The sequence below is a fragment of the Pleurodeles waltl genome, chromosome 4_1 (genome assembly GCF_031143425.1).
Source record: "Pleurodeles waltl isolate 20211129_DDA chromosome 4_1, aPleWal1.hap1.20221129, whole genome shotgun sequence".
Lineage (NCBI taxonomy): Eukaryota > Metazoa > Chordata > Amphibia > Caudata > Salamandridae > Pleurodeles > Pleurodeles waltl.
Window position 1 is genome coordinate 995,954,405 of NC_090442.1, and position 19,320 is coordinate 995,973,724.

A 19,320-nucleotide genomic window follows, 5' to 3' on the forward strand; every position below is an offset into this window, starting at 1 on the left:
TAATCCATAGGGCTCTGCATCATTTGAACCTGTCTCGGCATGTGCATTTGCTGTACAGGCACCATCTGCACCTGTGGCTGCATTTGTTGCATTTGCAACATTTGTACTTGATGTACCTGATGTTGTGCATTCGGTACCTGTTGTATTGGCTGTAAAGGCTGAAAACCTTGTATATTATTCACATTGTTCTGGAACTTTTTAATTTGAGCCCCCATCCTAGGTCCTCTCATGCTCTGATATGAATTGACACCATTTGTCTGTTGTACAATTCCACCTTGAGTCAACATCGGATACTGTCTCTTCCAATGTCCAATTACTCCGCAAATATGACAAGGTAACACCTTTTGCCTTTACTGCTCATCTTACATCACCACCGAACTCGAATCCACATTTCTATTAACTACCGGAAGCATCATTCCACCTCTACCTCAACATTGAATCGGAAACAAACCATTTCCTTGTGGCAGCTTTTGAAAATGTCCCTGTAGTCCTGTCTGTGCAGTCTTGATCTGCATCACCATCACTTTCTCTTTCAACTTTTTCTGCTTCATCTCAATTTCATCACTACAGTATTAAGGATACTGCAACACCTCATCAATCGGCTTTGTTTGCCAGCAAATTAAGTGATTCTCAATCATCTGATTTATTTCTGGTTTCAACCCTTCAACAAACCTGAACACCAAATGATTCATGCTCTCTTTTTCAATTGTTTCCACAAAATTGGATTGTTTGAATGCCTTCAACAACCTTTCAAAATATGCACCAACTGATTCCTTTCCTTCCTGTGATGTTCTATCTATGCGTTGTCAATCAACATTTTTCGGCAAAACTCTCGTTTTCAGAAACTCACTGACCTTATAATAATGTTTCATTACTTCAGGCGATGGCGCACCTGTTTTCAAATCTCTTTGCGGTAAGCTGTTTGGCCAATAAATACTCCTTTTGCACTCAATCCACAAATCTACTGGAACAAAAATATCAAAAAGTGTGTTCAGATCTTCCCACAGACACTTCTCAAGTTTCACAATCCTCTCTGTTTGCTGGTACCACTCCATTGGTTTCCCTCTCAACCTCGGGTAATCATTTGTAAAATTTTAAATATCACTCCTATTCCAAGGTACATGTATAAAATTCCCTCCTGGTGTTTCTCTCATTGGCAGCATTTTCATTGATTCTCCTGCCTGTGTTACATCCTCTTTCTTTGGTCTTTCTCTTTTCTTGACCCATCTGCCTTCCCATTTATCTAATGCACTCCAAATCTGTGCCTTCTCAAGTAATTCTCCAAGATGTGTTCTCATCCCTGCAGATCGCATGTGTCTAAAATCTTCCACCTCCATCTTTAATCTGTAATTTATTTTCAAAGTTTTCATTTTTGACAAATCAATGTCATAATCGTCTGCTACTTCTTGTAACTGCTGGTAGATTCTCTCTGCTTCTGTTGTAATTATTTTACATAGATATCTCAACTGAGCTTCAGTATGGGACTCAAGCCTGTTCAGACCCATGGTCCCTTCCAGGAGTTCATTTCCTTCCATGTTTAATCTCACGCTGTTTATTTTGTCTTTCTCTCTGTCTTTTCTCTCTTGTGTTTTTGAATAACTTAAATCTTCCAACCATTTTGTTATTTCTTGTGCAGACAAACCTTTCAATGAAACTCCATTAGCTAGTGCACCTGCATCTCGCTCTTGTTCTGAACTCGCACATTTTTGTGGAACCTGTCCCTGACTATTATAGAATATAGTCCCAGAATTCTCAACAGGAGACAAACCTATTAAAGAATTAGTCTCATTCAAGCTTTGTCCTTGTCTAGGAATTGATTTTTCCAAAACTCCATTATGAATATTAATCAATGAACTCACTCCACTATTGTCTACACGTGCATATAATGGAGTTACCGGACTCATCGTAATAGGTACAGTAATTGCATCTGGATTAGTTAAAGGTCCAACCCTCTGCATCTGCACTGCACCCATGCTCTGCATTTGTGAAATCTGTATTTGAGCAGGCTCTCTTATGTTCATTCCTTGCTAACCCTGTGGCAACACTACATTAGTAGTTGTTCTCACAATCCGAGCTTCTGGCTGTATCTCAGGAATGTTTATTTGGAACTGCTGTTTGTTGTCTATGAATCATTGAAACTACTCTGCATCTGAACACTCTCATTGTTCAAGATACCCCTAGACAATTCTGAAGTGGATAGTGCCTTTAGGAATTGTATTACTAATTCCACTCCCATTTGATCCATTATCACATCTCTGATTCACATTTGGTTGGGGATAAGTCTCTAAAATCTGTGAAACTATCTCATCTTCACCCATCTCATCATCATCATTAAACATGACTCGTTTCAAATCCTTCAATTTTTGTTCTTTAGTCTCTGTTGAACCTCTTTTCTTTTTCTTTCCATCTTTTGTTTCATCCTCATCCTCCTTTGTTCTTGCAGGAAATAATCTAATTTCCTGTAATGTTTCTACTCTCAACCTTTTCTGCTTTTCATCCCATCTAGCTTCTGCTAACGTCTTTTCAACTCTACTCATTTTCTTTTCAAATTTTAATGCCTGTTGCTGTCTGGCTACCACCTCCCAAATCGCTAATGCTTCGTATTGTGCTGGCCTCTGTGAAGGTTTTAAACTGTACATCTTTGACCTAAAATTATCCAAAATTCTCAAATTGAACATTCCATTTTCCAGAAAAGCCAAGCAACCTTCTTTTCTTGTAATTTTTGACCAAATGTTTCAACCAAAGACATGCTCCTGCTACTTTCTCCTCAAACACAATATATTCCGGAGTATTTTCTGGCGGACAAACCTCTCCTTCGAGTGCTGGAATATACTCATCACCTCTCAGTGTGCTTCTCAAAGCCTTGAAAAACTTCCTTTTCAACTGAAATTTATTTAAATCTGATGTCCACAACAAAAATTATTTACAAACTCAATTAATCTATGCAACACAAATAGCAAATCAAATGTAAAGAAAGAACAACCAATCATGAAAAATGACTACGATCCCACAATTCCTTTTGACCCTATCACCTTCCAATCGCATTACTCTATTGTCGGACTGATTGATGAATCCGTGCACCACTTATGTCACACTAACACATACATCCCTCCTCAGCTCACTCGCCGAGACACTGACAAAGCCTATTGTACCAATTCCTTTCACAACCCACCCACAAAATCAATGCAATATTAATTTGTGAGCTAACTCAAACAAAAAAATAAGAAAACAAATTTGCTCATTTACTACGGATAGAGTAACACAATCGCTTTAGAACCTTCCAAAGTAACCTTCAGCTTTCGCCTACTCTTTTTCACAGTTCCCACAATCGTGAGTAAAATTCGACCTGCGAAATTCACTTCTCCACTGATCCTTGGACTGTCGTCCTAGTGCACTTAGTACTCACCAAGTCTTCAGTATAGTTTCAATCACACCAATTCTCACAAACTCGACTTACCAATCACGCCAGATCGGTCTATTAAATGAATGAATTACAACATATACCAAGTGTCTCACTACACTTGTTAATATACTCCGGAGTCCCAGACCGCTCTCCTTTGGTCTGTCATCAACAACCACGTGGATAATTTTTCCTGAATCAAGCGCCACACTCAAATGAAGAATGCCACTTCCCTACTCTCATGCCTATAGGAGTACGCCCACTCCATCTAAAAAATCTACTTGAGTATCTCCACTCCTCTAAACAGAAATTCACCTCAATCATATGCAAATTAGCTAAAGCCGTGCAAGTGCAAATCACTCCACTCATTTCAACCAAACACCGCTAGGAACATACCCTTAACCTAGAGGGTCTCCAAGAACCTGGTAAGGTCACTTGAGACAACTAGCAACTCAGCTTGATAAATCTGTATAACATTTTAGAAAAAGAAAACCCAACAAATTTTATTTTCAAAAGGAGAACCTTACATTTATCTCATTATGACATCATCAAATAATGATGTAATCATAATCTGCTACCAAAAACTTCTGCATCGCCACGGAATCCTAGCTATTATTTATACTGAATAGTGGAGTCTGCGCTAGAGGTCAATGGATCAAAGCGACATAGATTTGAGGGGATGTCATCAATGAGTAATGTAAACATCAACGATAATCAACATAATCAAGAATGTTAAACCTCAAACAAATAACCACACCGGTTTATTAAGAATATTTATACATTTATTTCCCTAGATTAACAACGCTAATGTTACGAAAATAACTCTCAAACACAAATGATAAGCATATAGAATTATTAGTGGTTGGTTAGAACGTCTTATATATCTCAATTTAATCAAAACAAGTAGACAAATAATCTCCAAAAGAATTACACTTATTAATTATACCAACACTGGTAATAATGGCAAAGTATAATTTAGTACAACACTCAAAAGATGTCAATATAAACCATGAGCATTCTAAGTTAGTACCCTCACTAACCAAAAATTAGCATTAACATGTTGAGCTTTATGTAAAAAGAATTTAGAAACATAAATTTAGAAACATCTCTTTAACTTGGGTTATTAGGAAAAAACATCATTAATATGCAGCAATCAGATTATAAATTGCAGCTGGTACCTATAAAGCAAAAGAGACACATATAACATTACAATATCATACGTTACCCAATTGATAACTACATGTAGTCTACTTCAGCAAAGGGACACCATCAGATATATCATCAGAAGAATCGGGCCGAACAACAGCTAAACCCACACTGCTAATACGACTCGAACCATCACCAGGATCTCTGGAATCAGGTCTCTAACAAAAGATCTCCCCTCTAACATCTGACAACAGGTTGTTATACTAATCTTCAAAAAACTTATGATTGGTCAGTTCATTGGGTGGTTACGCTTCAGCCAATAGAAAACTCAATTGATAACCTGAAATCCGACAATACCACATTACCTAGAACATTTTCTCACCATAACTTTTCCTCTTCCGACTTGTCTGTAGCTTCATTGTTCCATCTCGTCTAAACTTCTCTTCCCAGGAAGAAACTTTTACAGTTGCAAACTCTACTTCCATCCTCGAGGAAGAAATCACGTATTAGTAACATTCTCAAACAATAGAACATTCAACTTATGCAATGTTCAGTTAAAACATGGCCTTGTAAGACATAATGCAGCAACCAACTAGGGGTAGCTGTGGACACACCTATTAAAACACTGAATAAACTTTTATTTAAGAATTGAATTATGGAAAATAACCACAACATTTAGTTAGAATTTTGCTCAGTTAGGAACAGAAATGAACTGTGGTGACCATTTTCAAAAGTCACCCGTTTTACACGTTAATTCATTATACATTTAGTATACCAAAATCATTCATAAATATATTATAAAATTCACACTTTCACAGTCAGTTAGATCATACCCAATATAACACCTTGATAGCAAGGACTACAAAAATACAAAAGCTATCAGTGGTTACCGGTAGTTGCCGAATTTATTCACAGAGACAATGGAGAGTTCATTATATGTCCACATACCACATCTACTAGGCAATGTGAATATTAAAAAGTGGATAGAGAGTTCATAGTCTGAGCTACAACAAGCCCCAAAGGCTTTCACCACTTTTATCATCATCATAATGGTCCCTTTACTATCCCATCGGAAGTACAATATCTGGTGGAATACTGCAGGTCTATTTTGTTTCAACCAGAGAAGCTGAAATTTCAGAGGCAAAATGAGGAATTTCAGGAAGGTTGGACCTGGAATTGCCAATGCCCCCAATAATTTATTGTTCCTAAAGGGCCCATCAGATGTCACTTGTGATCCAGTGGCAAATCTAGCCCTCAGGAGCTATGGGGGAGGAGTTACCAAGGTACTCATAATGAAGCTATAAAAAGTAAACTAATTTGTATAAGAAATCTTTGTTAAACCTTTGTTAGCTTCATTTAAATATCACAGCTTTCCATAAAGAAATAGATTGCACAACAACTGACCAAAACCACAATTTAGTTACAAAAATAAAGAATGTATAGCTTTTGGTCCAAACCAAGTCAGACTCAGCTACTCCAGAAGTCAAAAGTGGTACGGAGCAATGGAATCTGGAGAAATATGGTAAAAAGAACAACTTCCTTAGGTGGAGAAAAAAAAGAACGTCTCTGCTTCCCAATATCTCTAAACTCCTTCACCATGAGCACTAGCACTGGGAGGCCTTTGGGTAGTTACGCACTCCACAAGAACTAACAGAATGGAATAGAATACAGCTGTCTGTCACCCAAGATAGAAGCACCCCACATGGTATCAGTATCTTTGTACAGAATCAGTCAAGATCACATAGACAGCCCAGCATGCTTACTCTACCAATATATGTGTCTAGACTTTCAAAATATGGGTAAACGTATTGGTTTCAGCTTCCTTAATGGAAAGTTACCCTATCCAGGACTAATTTCAACTCAGCCTGTGAGGGACACAGAAAGGAACCACTTTAGGCTTGCAAATTCTCAACTGTGTGAGCCACTGCATGAACAACCCCACAGCTTGAAGAGAAATGTCACCACCACTACTTCCTGACCAAAATCCAATAGTTTACGTCTTTGCAGAGTTCGCTATGTCAAACATTGATCTTTTTCCCTACTGTAATGAGATGTTGTTGTTTCTGTGATTCAGTAGCGAGTGTAACAGAGGTACACACAGCACTCATCCCACAAGCGCTCTTTTTAAAATACTATGACATTCCCCATGTATCACAAATGTTTCTGTGTGAAAGTTGAGCACTAGGTCTTTAGTATGAGTTTTAACGGATATCTGCCATTGTCTCTGCTCTCATTTTCAGGTGGTTATGGGAATCCTCCAGATTGGGTTCATCGTAGTCTATTTATCAGATGCTTTAATTAGTGGCTTTACCACAGCGGCTGCCATTCTAGTCTTGGTCTCCCAGCTGAAATATATCTTTGGATTGAAGGTGAAGGGCTACAGTGGAGTCATTTCTGTTATCTATGTGAGTAACTTTCATCTACTCTCCATTTAAAAAAGTATATTATTTCTAAAGTTGGAAAAGACTAATTGGAACATTCTTAAACTAGCACGAGGTATCTGTCTCTTTCAGTGAAATTATAGTTAATTGCATAAGTAACCTAGAAGTGCAACAGCAATGCAATTTGAATGGTTTCCTAATCAATTTTTCCAACATGTACCTAGTAAGATATTCAAAAAATGTAATTATCCATTTTAACAGAACTGAGCAAAATTGCTGCCCAGTGTGATATGAGAGAAAGTAATGTCTAGTCTTCAGAATACCTTGGGAAAGCTTTCCTCATGCAGATTTGCCGGTGGCACATTCCTATACTCCTGGATTCTTATTTTAGGAAGAAGGAGTCAGGAGAGACACCTATCTGGGCTCTGTACCTTAATGATGAAAGAACGCACCAGGAAGACCAATCAGGCGTGGCTGTGACACCGCATAACTCGAGTCTGTCCAAATCCGTGCTTTTTAATACCTTCCTTATGTTGCTGTCTGCCTTCTGGATCAAAGTGAAGAAACATGGATACATGTTCTTAGCTTTATAAAATTACTCTCAAAAAGATTTCTTCAGCCCAATTCTTTAGAAACTATGTGAACACTGGGTATGTTTTCAACAGAATCTATCCATCTGAAGGTTTCAACTGACCTGGCAACACTTGTGTTGCTGAGGAACTGGTCCCACTTCCCTAGATGAAGAAATACAGGACGCTGTCTGAGCCGGACACCTCTTCAGTAGAGTGACTAGGCGTTCTGATTTGCCTGGAGAGTCTTAGGCCCTCAATATGATATTGGCGGTAAAAGCCACCTACCGCCGTGGTGACGGCCACCAAAAGACCGTCGCCGCTGCTTCCAGCCGTCCGCCGTATTATGACCACAGCCAGATTTCCACCAAAAGGATGGCGGAAATCTGGCTGTGGCCATGCCCACGGATGAGAAATAATACGGCCTGGTGGTGTTCCGCCCCATCCCGTCTCCTGCCGGAGGACCCCCTGTACACAGGTAAGTGGGTGCTCCAACAGGGGAGGAGTGTGGGGGGTGTTGTGTGTGTGTGTGTGGGTGTGTGAATGTTTGTGCATGCGTGTATGCGGGGGTGTTCCATGTTGAATGTGTGTGCATTGAAGGAGTTGTGGGTGCATGTATGTTGTGTTCTGCAAATTCATGTCTGCGTGTATGTATGAAAGTGTGTGCGGATGTGTGTGTGTGAATGGATGTATGCATGCGTGGATGAATGTGGAAATGGGTGTGTGTGTGTGCGTGTGTGAAGGGAGGGGCATGAATGAAGAAGGGGTCTGGAGAGGAAGGGGAAGGGGGAATTTGGGGAGGAGAGTGGGGATGTTCAAGACCTCTATCAGTGACATGGAAGGGATTCTGTGTCACTGATAGTACCTACTGCCATGGTTTTCGTGGCGGTAAGGAAGCCACGAAAACCATGGCGGTAGGTGGGGTCATTATCCTGCAGGTGGTACAGTGACAGCCGCTGGGCTGGAGATTAGTATCTCCAGCCCGGCAGCCATTACCGTTCTAGTGGTTTGTGTGGTACATTGGCTTCAGCCAAACCGCCAGTGTCATAATATGGTGGAAAGTACTGCCATTCTGTTGGCAGTACTTTCCACCATATTACTGCTGACCTTCAAGGTCATAATGAGGGCCTTAGTCTTTTCATCAGTTGTCCCAGCAGATTTCTGCAAATTTGGCTCATGTACTGGTTTTTAGAGAGGGGTGACTGAAAGCAATGGGATGAAAGTTTGTATGTGTTTTAAAACAGGACTAGTTATCAGCTGTTGACAGAAAACAAACTAATAATCAGACATTATACTGGCTTCAAAAATCTAATTTTATTTATTGCCTTAGTGCCTCTTGGTGTGTATTTCTATGTTGTTGAGCCCTGCCATTGTGCCCTGCAGTTGAGTGTTAGTCCTTCTTCTGTTTTTGAATTTCAGAATCTGGTCACCTTACTCTTCAGCTTTGATAAATATTTTTGTTAGAAGCTTAATTCCATCTAGAAGTCCTTCCTGACCCACTTTCAGCACTTTTGATCAGCCTGGTTTGACTGTCCCTGTAATCAGAGGTGCTCAAAACATAGGCATTAGGAAGGAGGATGGGGATAGGCATTCAGATCTTAACCTTACCATGATATATTATGGTATTTTTAACATAATATAACATAACATTTGTATTTGCAAAGTGTAACATTGCCCCACAAGGAGGTTTCTTGGCACTACTGACAGGTAAAGGATGCTTATGGTTATCTGTAAGCGTGCAAAGCAGGGATTTTTGCAAGTAGCTGGTGAGCTGCTGGTACCGGTACAGACACCTGTCAGTAGTCTCCTGTGTGCATCCCAGCCTTCTAAATAGGAACGTTTTGCTTTGTTAAATTAGGAAAGGTATGACAAAATTGTGGATTCCAAGACAAAAATGTGGGTACTCTTAGATCTCTTAGAAGTTGATGTTCAGAGACTGAATTTCCAAAATAATATTTAAAGGTGATTCTTTTAGTGCTAAATCGTGTGGAGACTTATTGCTAATATGCTTACTTTCGTGCCAAAGTCACTGCAGATGGCATGCATTACCTAGATGTAGGCAGTTCAAATAGACAAAGCCACCTTTTACATTACTGCTGGCAACTCTCCCGGTGCAGAGATGATCACTGCTGGTAATCCTAAACTTGGTGATTACTAATGTAATCTTGTCTGATGGTAATCTTGGAATACTAATACTATTGGTAGCTCAAGGTGATTTTCAATTAACATAAGTAGATCTTACTACGCAAAAGGTTGGAAACTCCTGTTTTAAACCAATGAATTGTGTGCCACTGATAATGTCAGAAAGTTCAAAATATTCACAGTACACCATTTCCATCTGCAATAATACGAGTGAGTAGACTATTTAATTTGATCACTAATAATAATTTTTTATATTTTATTTTTTTAGACCTTGGAACACATTTTTGACCAAATCACTAACACAAATATACCTGACCTCCTTACGGCTGTCATCGTGATGATAATCGTGTTTCCAGTGAAAGAAATTAATGCTCGTTTTAAATCAAAGCTTCGCGTGCCGATTCCCATTGAATTCATTGTGGTAAGTGGTGTTTCAAGATTGATCTTGGTGTCGACTTGTTAAGTTGTCAATACTACATTCATCAAAACGGCAAACGTTGCACTACTGAATTGTACATTCCTACCGACTAAAAGTTTGAGCATGGTTTTAACACGCCCTATTGTAAGTCAAACGTACGTGGCTGATTGTCTTCCTTAATGCTAAGACTGTCGAGATATGTCTTTGATCATTTGTCGTTGACCGTGGTTCAGATTTGAAATAAAACGCAGGCCCCTGTAGTGCACTGGATTGGCTGCTGCCACGTGCAGAGTCTAGGCTTGGACAGGAGTGCTGCACTAGGCCATCGCAGAAAATAACATTTGGGCCCTGATTACTAGTCAGCCCAGCGGAACTGACGCCTGTTTATAAATTGGAGGGTTTTCCATTCCCGTGTGTTCCAGGAATGGGACTACAGTGAAACCTCACGATACTTAGCCATACTCCCTTTTTTCTGAAATGACTTCCCTCTTCCCTTCCCTGCTCTTGCCTCCCTCTCTCACACCCCACACCCCACCCAGACGTTCATATGTACATTTAGCACCTACTGGGTGCTGGTGGTAAAAGCATGCATTAAACCCCATGGAATTGGGGATTTCATTTGATTTTACGACAGTGAAAATCAGCCCCACAAAACAACTCTGCTGGTGGAGTGAGTAGAAACACCGAAAAAAACACCATATTAACTGTGAATGTGGCACAAAGCAATTATTATCACCAAGCAGTGTGGATACCTAATGGGAAAATCCAAAGTGCTGGAATTTACATATTAGCAAACAGGAATCACGATCGGCAGAACTGAGAAAAGTAGAATTATAAATAGATTGGGAGTAGAAGTGAAAAAACTGATCAAATCCCATTATCTGGATCTAGGATTGTAAAGTGTTTATTAACACTATGTTCAACTGTAGTTTGGTGCCCTTGAAGAGACTATGGCGTGCTCATAATTCCATGTCTCTGATCACACCGCTAGGGGTAACATAATGTGTGTCTGTTGGACCTGGCCCTCTCTGCAGGGTCACCCCAAATGTTTTGCCTTTACCCTCCACTTTTATGCTGAACTCTTTTTGTTGTCATTAGCACTTTACCACTGCTAATCAGTGCTAAAGTGCTTGTTCTCTCTCCTTTAAACATGGTTTAACTGGCTTACACTTGATTGGGATATTTAATTTACTTATAGGTTCCTTGTAGAGTTCCTTGTAGAGTGGTATACCATATACCCAGGGACTGTAAATTAAATGCTGCTTTCAGCATGTACAGCCACCCGCTTAAGTAGCACCTTAAAACATGCCCTAAGCCTGCCTTTGCCCCTGAATGCAGTTTTAAAGTGCCACGTTGACTTGACAAGAAAACCCACTTGCCAAGCCTTGAAATCCAATTGTATTGCAAATAAATCATCCCTCATGTAAACCCTAAGTAGCCCATAGGGTAGGTTGCTGTGTAATTAAAATGTTGGACACATGCTTTCAAGTTTTGCATGTCCTGGTAGTAAAAAACTATTCATTTTTCACTATTGGGAGAGCCATGCCTGCAATAGGATAACATTGGGGATTCCTTAAAACAGTTATAAATAAGAGCTGGTAGCCATCTCATGTTTGGTGTGCATGTAATCATAATGATAAACCCCCTTTGATGGTAAAGTTGGATTGTTCATTACAATTTTGAAAATGCCACTTTCAGAAAGTTGGCATTTTACTGCCCTTAGATCTTTGGTGCCTGTTGTCTGGCCTGGGTCACATGACTGGGTGTAACTGACAGACTTTGTGAATTCGTTCCAGACAGTCACACAATAGAGGGATTAGATGTGCCTGAATGGGCAATCTGCTGGCAGGATGGAGGGCAGAGTGTTATATCATATCTCCATGCTGGCCTTTGGGTCAGCATGTACAATGTTTGAACTGGTTCTCCACCGAACGAGCTTGTGCAGGGAATGTTCCACTACTTGTCAGTCGGACAACAGTGGTGGCTTATTACTGAATGCTCCACAACACATAGCTAAGCACAGCCCTACTTGCAACTGAATAGCCTGTCCTCTGTCTTCACACAAAGGGCTTAATGATCTCATATCGTCGCTACAGCCAGCTTGGAGCCAGAGCAGGGAAGTTTAGAAATTCCATGCACTTCAAAGCCACTGTCTAGAAACTTCTCCCACCTTCCAGGACCAGGGTACCAGGGTAGAGAAAGAAGACCTCAGACACATAGGGTCTAATTATAAGTGTGTCAGTCCTCGGATTGCCACACTCGCGGTGGCTGTCGGACTACTGCGGTTGTGGTGGTCTGACCTCCATATTACGAGGTTGGTGGGCAGTCCCACCAACCTACCGCCATCTCCCTCGGGATAGGAGATCCCAACGGACCAACTGCAGTTCAGATTGGGATCAGCCAGTGCGGCGCTGAACTCAGCGCCGCCTTGCTGATTACAACCTGTTTTCACTGCCAGTAAAAGGCTGGTGGAGAACAGGTGCCAGGTGGCACAGGGGGGCAGAGGCAGGGCAGTGGGAACCCTGCACATCAACCCTGATAATGTGCTCATAATGTGCACTCTCTTCTATTCAGACTTGACACCATTATGATTATGAGCTGGCAACAATGCTGCCACCACTTTCCTGCTGGGCTGACCGCAGAAGCTCATAATCGGGCCCCAAGTCTTTAGTACCCTTCTGAACCTGCAGCTACTCTGCAAAGAAGAAGGGCTTCTGTCCTGCTGAAAGGACCACTACTCTGCTGGACTACTGATCAGCTGCTGCCTTCCTGAATTGCTGCCTTTCTGCCACCTTTGCCTGGGAATGAAGAACAGGATCCGCAACTCCATCTTAAATCCAGGGCTACCGGAGTGACTACTTTGCGGACCTTCTTTTGTGATCTTCACGCTCAAAGAAGGACCCAACACTCTGCATTAGCCCCTGGTCCCAGCTGAATTGAGTTCCTGCACCCCCAGATGGTGTCCATCAGGTCCTGGATCCTTGGTGTGGATCAGGGAGCTGAAATCAAGCTTTTGGGCTGTTCACAACTGCGAATGGGCTTGTTCACACCAAGACCTCGCCATCCGCAGTGTGATTCAACACAAAGCTCAAGCAGCCTCCTCTTTGTCCTAGAGCATTGACCACTAGCAGGATGCTGCCAACGTGAAGCTCCAAAAACAACTGCAGAGCCTGGCTTGTTATTTGCACCACACCAGCAGCATCCCGCAACGCTGTCTCTGCTCCTCTTGCCACACTCTGTCACAAACAGGACTCTTGGTACAAATCTGAGAAGGTAAAAGTTCAAAGGGCCTAACCTGGTAACTGTAGCGGACCTGTGCTCCATCACAATAGGCCTGAAAGTGCAACTTTGTCCCATCCAGCGTGATCAGATATCGCTATTGGTAACTTGTGCTTTTTGGCACTATTTTCACTAAAATCTTTAAAAATTCAGAACTCCAGTTTTACTGATTAGAGTTTTGTCATGTTGGCGTCAAATAGTTTATTAAAATGTGCTCTATTTTTCTAGATTGTTTTGGGACTTTTCATGTGTTGTGTTTTCATTTTAAATTTACTGTTGGTGCACTGCATAAATAGCTTACACATTACCTGTAACTTAAGCCTGACTGCTTTTTCTGCCAAGCTACCAGGGGGAAGCACAGGTTAATTTAGTGACTTTTTGTGCAAGAGATTGTGGCTGTAGCATGACTGGGGCTCACACACAGTCAACCAGCAACCCAATTTCTAACAGTGTCAAATGGCAGGAATGGGAATCGTCTGCCATGATTGAATGACTATCAGAACCAATGAGATCTGGGTATGAGTTAGAGACAATAAGAATATGAGAGCACATATATAGAAGGTATTTTAAAATTAATGATGACTGGGTTAGCAGCACAGTTTTCAGTGTATGAAAACATCGAAAAGTGAAGAATCAATTCTGCATATTTAGTCAATATTGAGCTGACTTTGTTTATTGTTTTAAATGTGTGAGGACAAGTCTACCAGACAGTGCAGCCAAATACATATTGTAATCTTATCAATAACATACAGGGGCTTTGACCCCACCCATCGCTTACCATTGGTTAGCTTTCCTCTCACTGTCTTCTATCTTCTTGTTAGTCGTGTCCCAGCTTGTCAATCTTGTGACTATCCCTCCCATGAAACATAGCCTCTTTACCATCTCTTTTCATTGGCTTGCTTATAAGCTTTCACTGCTCCAAGCACTACTTTTTGTCTATTTGTTTAAGCCCTCCACAAGAGTGTACATTTTTCCAGCTGTTTTCCTTGTGTACTTTTCTCATCCTGTAATCCATGTTGGTTTCTGTTGCCCATGTATCTTTTCCTGCTCATTGCATATTGCACTAATTCTGGTGTCCTTCCCTCTGCTGCTTTCCTGCCTGTGTGCTTCTCTTATGCCCCACAATGCTCTCACACCCGTTCTATCTCCTCTCCACTCTCCCTTTCTATGTTGCTTCATCGCACCACCCTCAGTTTTGTTTGGTTACCCATTCATGCTCTCCTTCTCTGACACCAGCTGCTTCTCATCTCCAACCCGTCCTTGTGTTGCTTTTGTCTCCCCTGTTTGTTCATTTCCCCCATCCATCTTCTCTTTTGCCTATTGCTTCTCCTCCCCACTCTTGTTGCTTCACCCCAACCGTGCCCTCTTTGTTGCCCCCAGGCGCCTTATTCATGTTGCTTCCCCAACCAGCACTTCAAAAAATGCTTTTACAGATTTTATCTTATCTTTTTTTGCCGATCCAACTTGCATCAGCAAATAAAGAGAAAAAAAGCAACTACGTCATTTTATATGTTCTCGCAAGTGTGGTGACACCGGCCACACCATAGTCTTTTTTTATTTAGCCATGCTGGACTGCTTCACGGATGCTCTGCAGTGAGGCTAAAAAACAATGGACAAAGACAATAAGTCTTAAAGGTGAGACCTTTTGGCTTTGTCAGTGGTTGTTATCAGGTATCAATTTCGTGCTTTTGGTTCCTTTATGAATTGATTGCTATAATATGCTTTTTTGTAGCATACAATAGTAAATTCACCCACTTAAGGACCGCAAGACACATGTATAAAATTACATTTAAACAACATTCAAGATTTTAGATTTATCAGATAAGTTTTTGTGTTCATGACAAATTTAACAACTAAATAATATTGATGTCATTGAGCAAAGGTAATAATACAATGAAGACATAACACGTATATAATGTATGACATCATTTGTGTATGAAGATTATCTAGTGTAGATTTTGCTGACACTGCATGTGAACAGTGGGACTGTACCTATTCTGGGGTCCCCTCCCTCTTGTCCTGAGTCAAAGGTGGCTTAACTATACATGAGATAAATGTAAATATGGGAAAATCTAAATGCAGAAAATACACTGTTGGACTCAGTAATTCAATAGATGAAAGCCACTTGACCTATACGAGCGATAGACTAATGGCTGTAACAAGTAGGCCAGATCAGTGATGCACATGTCTTAAACAGCCTTTGGCAGCCCACAAAAGTACTAGTGCAGTACGTTTCCCTTATAACATTATCACGGTGTTCATCATTAATTTTTCCTGCTATGGTTTCACACCAGATAATTTTAATAATACCTCATCCCTACAATATGAAGAGCACCCACATCACTGGTTGAGACCACCCAGAAGTATCGTCTTTCTGTGTAAGGGTTTAAGGATGAAGCAGACCACATATATATGTGGGCCCCTTTATGACCCCAACCGGTTGTGCAAGCCAGGTTTTGTAGAAGTAGACACATAGGAGCTCATTACGAGTTTGGCGGTCCTGTGACCGCCATGTTGGCAGTGACAGTCAGACTGCCAACAGGCGAGTGGAGAGGACCAGCAAATTATGACTTTGTCGGGGATGCCAAAAGAAAGCAGCCAAAGCACCGCCGGCACCGCCAGTGCAGTCAGACTCCTGTGGACGATTAGAGCCTCCAGCAGTCCGGTGTAGACCATGTTTCCATCAGACTCATTATGAGGTTGTGCACCTCCAATATTTCCACCGTGATCGGACCACCACGAAACTCAGGCAGAAACAAACTGTATAAAATGAGACACTCACATTCAGGACGCCATTCTCCTCCGGAGCTGCCATGGAATCACAACTAGACGTCATCCCGCAGCTCATGCTCACAGAAATACAACAGAATCCTAGCCGCCGACGACAACAGCAACCATAAGTACACACACTTACCTGTTCCATATGAATATTGGCACATTTTGAATATTCAGATAACATACGATAGGGAGGGGTGCAAGAGCCATTCTCACATGTAACAATACAGTGACACGCACACTCACATACCTCAACAATGACACCCACACATACACAGCACACACACTGCAGCCAGCACTCACACACACACACCACACATCAATAATACACAGTTACGCACAGCAACACATCACAGGCCCAACTTCACACAATCCCATAAAACATACCAATACATCACAACTACACAGCAACTGCACAATCATAAACACATTTTTAAGCACTCACAACCGACACTGACCAAGGACTCATCACACATACAACACAATCTACAACCAACTGGGAACAAACACACACAATTACATAGTCATGCAACTCAACAATCACATCACACACACAGCACATCATACTTATCATACCATGCACAATACATGCATACTCACACAGTCAAAGCACACAAAGCCTCACACTCCAAAAAAACATGTCAACACACACATGACACAATACCATGACAACAACATGTCAGCAACATACACATGCCCATCATACACCCTATCCCTTGGGGACAAAAGCACTGCACACACCCTCACAAACAATACAGGGAGCACAAGCACCACACACACACACAAACACTGGCACACAACCAATGTCAGCTAGGAACAACTCAAACCTAGGAAAGGAAAGGCAGGACAAAGATGTAACCAGAAAACCAACAACTGGTTAGTCAAAATATATTAATTCACAATATGAAATGGACAGGTGCAAGGCCATTGGCCAGTCCATATACACAATTAAATTGGCACCCAAGGAACAAAAACGTTTTTCTCCTGACTGCTAAGTAATCTCCACAGGTAGGGGCATCAAGGGGGCAGGCAGGCACCTCAGGGAGTCTTGGGGGGAGTTGGGGGAGGGGGGGCTTTGGGCGTAGGCTGGGGAGGGGGATTTGGGCTTAGGCTTTGGAGGAGGGGCTTTGACTTGGGGGAGGTTTGGGTCTTCTTGGGAGGGGTCGACTTCTTGGTGGGGGAATGGCATGGGTACTGACAGGGGGTAGGGGAGGCTTTGGAGGTGGAGGGGAAGTCCTTAGGGAGGGAAACTGATCTTTTAGGGGTGTCACAGGGGTGAGAGTAGGGAAAAGTTTAAACTCTGAGAGGAAAGCTTTTTTGGACACCCGGGGACGGTTATAACAAAAGGGTTTGGGTGTGGAGGGAGAGGGACTGGTTGTTAGAGGAGTTGGTGTGGATGTCTTGGGTGTGTATTTGAGAGAGGTATGCTTGTGGGTGGTGGGTGTCTGTTGGGTGGGTGAGTGAGGGAGTTTATGTGTCTTGGGCTGAGGGGTGGTGGAGGTGCTGGTGGATGCTTTGGTGGGTGGGTGGCTGTTGGGGTGGTGACTGCAGGTATGGTGGATGTGCTACATGTAGGCGTGTCTGTGGTGTCTGTGGGTGTGGTGACTGGGGTGGATGTCTGAGGGTCCGCTGTGGGTAGGAGAGGTGTGGCGGCTGGATCAGTGAATGTTGGGGTGGATGCATGCCTGCCTGTTTATGTACTTTGGCTCGGTCAGGGAAGGGGGAATTCGGATTGGGAAGAGTAAGGTGGAGGGGGGACCGTAGAAAAAGGGTGACTGGCTGCCATCAGTTTTGAGGCCAGAGCCCGGAAAGATCTCTGTAGGCCAGCCAGTGCACTGTGAATGCCCTCCAGGAACGCATTACTCTTCAATAATCAGGGTAGATGCTATAACATTTGAAGTTTCAAGTCCAGTGTTCTTGTACCATTGGAAATGGAGATTGGTTTTAGGACAATCAACAGGGTGTATCAGTGACACACAAGGGGAATCAATCCATAGAGTTTCACTTCCTGGCAGTGTTTAAAGTCTTGGCATCTGCTCCTCCTGGCTGTTTAGGTGGACATCCACGTTTGCGAGGGGTTCATCAGCTACAGAGGCAGGAGTGTCTGAGGCATGTCCTTCCCCTGGCAGTGCCTCCAATTCACTGGTTGCTGCAGATGTTGAAGGGGCAGATGTCACATTGCTAATGGTAGGGACCAGCTGTTGTGAACATAACCTATTCAGGGTGGGATTCATGTTTCTCAGCACTCCTGCAATTGCAGCCAAATGGGCATTTTGAGCCTCCCACTGCTGCATCACTTGCTGGTGGTTATCCCTCTGCAGCTGCTTGATCTCCCCATCATGGAAAGTACCTGGCCCATCACGACTTTGTATTTTTGGTAAGCTCTCAAGACTTGGGTGATGGTGTCCTGGCCAGTTGTATCCCTAGAAGCCTCCATTCTTGGGCCCACACCATCCCTCCCATATGCCCTACCCCCATGTGCCTGTGCCCCTGGTATTGTTTCCCACTCCCACTGGTGCCAGGTCCATCATTGTCTGGGTGTATGACTGGTGACTCAGGTACCAGCACTGGGGAGCACATAAGGGTTGACATTGTCCTTGGAACACAGGATTGAGGGTGAATGGTTGCCTGAGATGTTGAAGCAACAGGGCTAGGAAAAGTTGATATAGGCAGGGTTAGGCTGACAGTTGTTGACTGACCAGTTGTCCCAGATGGACCAGAGTCATCCTCAATTTCCACACACCCAGGGGTGTTTTCTCACTAAGGCCTTCATCCAGAGGGGAAGTGACTGTCTCTTGTGGCCTTTCCATTGTCACAATGGGTAGGTTACCTGTAGAAGTGGAATACACAGTTACTAAAAGTAAAGCAAAGTGACATCAAACATTGACATGCAATGTGCCATGCACACAAAGCCTATACTCGATCCCCTGATATGACACTGATACCTGCGTCCAAATCTGGGTTAGAGCTATATGGGAAACAGAGATTTTACATTTCATACACCTTGCTACAGGATGTTGGAGTATCTTGTTGATTAGATGTCTGTTCATTGACTCATATCTTGCCTGCGTAATGACTTTACAATTTAAAGCTATCTCCAAGTTAGGTGTATGGCATCATTTAGTCACCTAACAGCAGCTCAATGTACTATGGAAACAGAGCTGGCCAACAGTATAGGAGTAACCATTATACCTGGGCCCTCTGTATGGG

At 42.3% G+C, this 19,320-nt stretch overlaps 1 protein-coding gene across 1 annotated transcript in view; it reads left to right on the top strand.

The window, feature by feature from the left end:
* LOC138288315 (chloride anion exchanger-like) overlaps positions 1 to 19,320 on the top strand; it is a 355,789-nt gene that overhangs the window by 177,728 nt on the left and 158,741 nt on the right. Inside the window, exons 6-7 of the mRNA XM_069229825.1 lie at positions 6,787 to 6,951; positions 9,907 to 10,059. Coding sequence (XP_069085926.1) covers positions 6,787 to 6,951; positions 9,907 to 10,059 — 318 coding nt within the window. The remainder of the gene's footprint in view (positions 1 to 6,786; positions 6,952 to 9,906; positions 10,060 to 19,320) is intronic.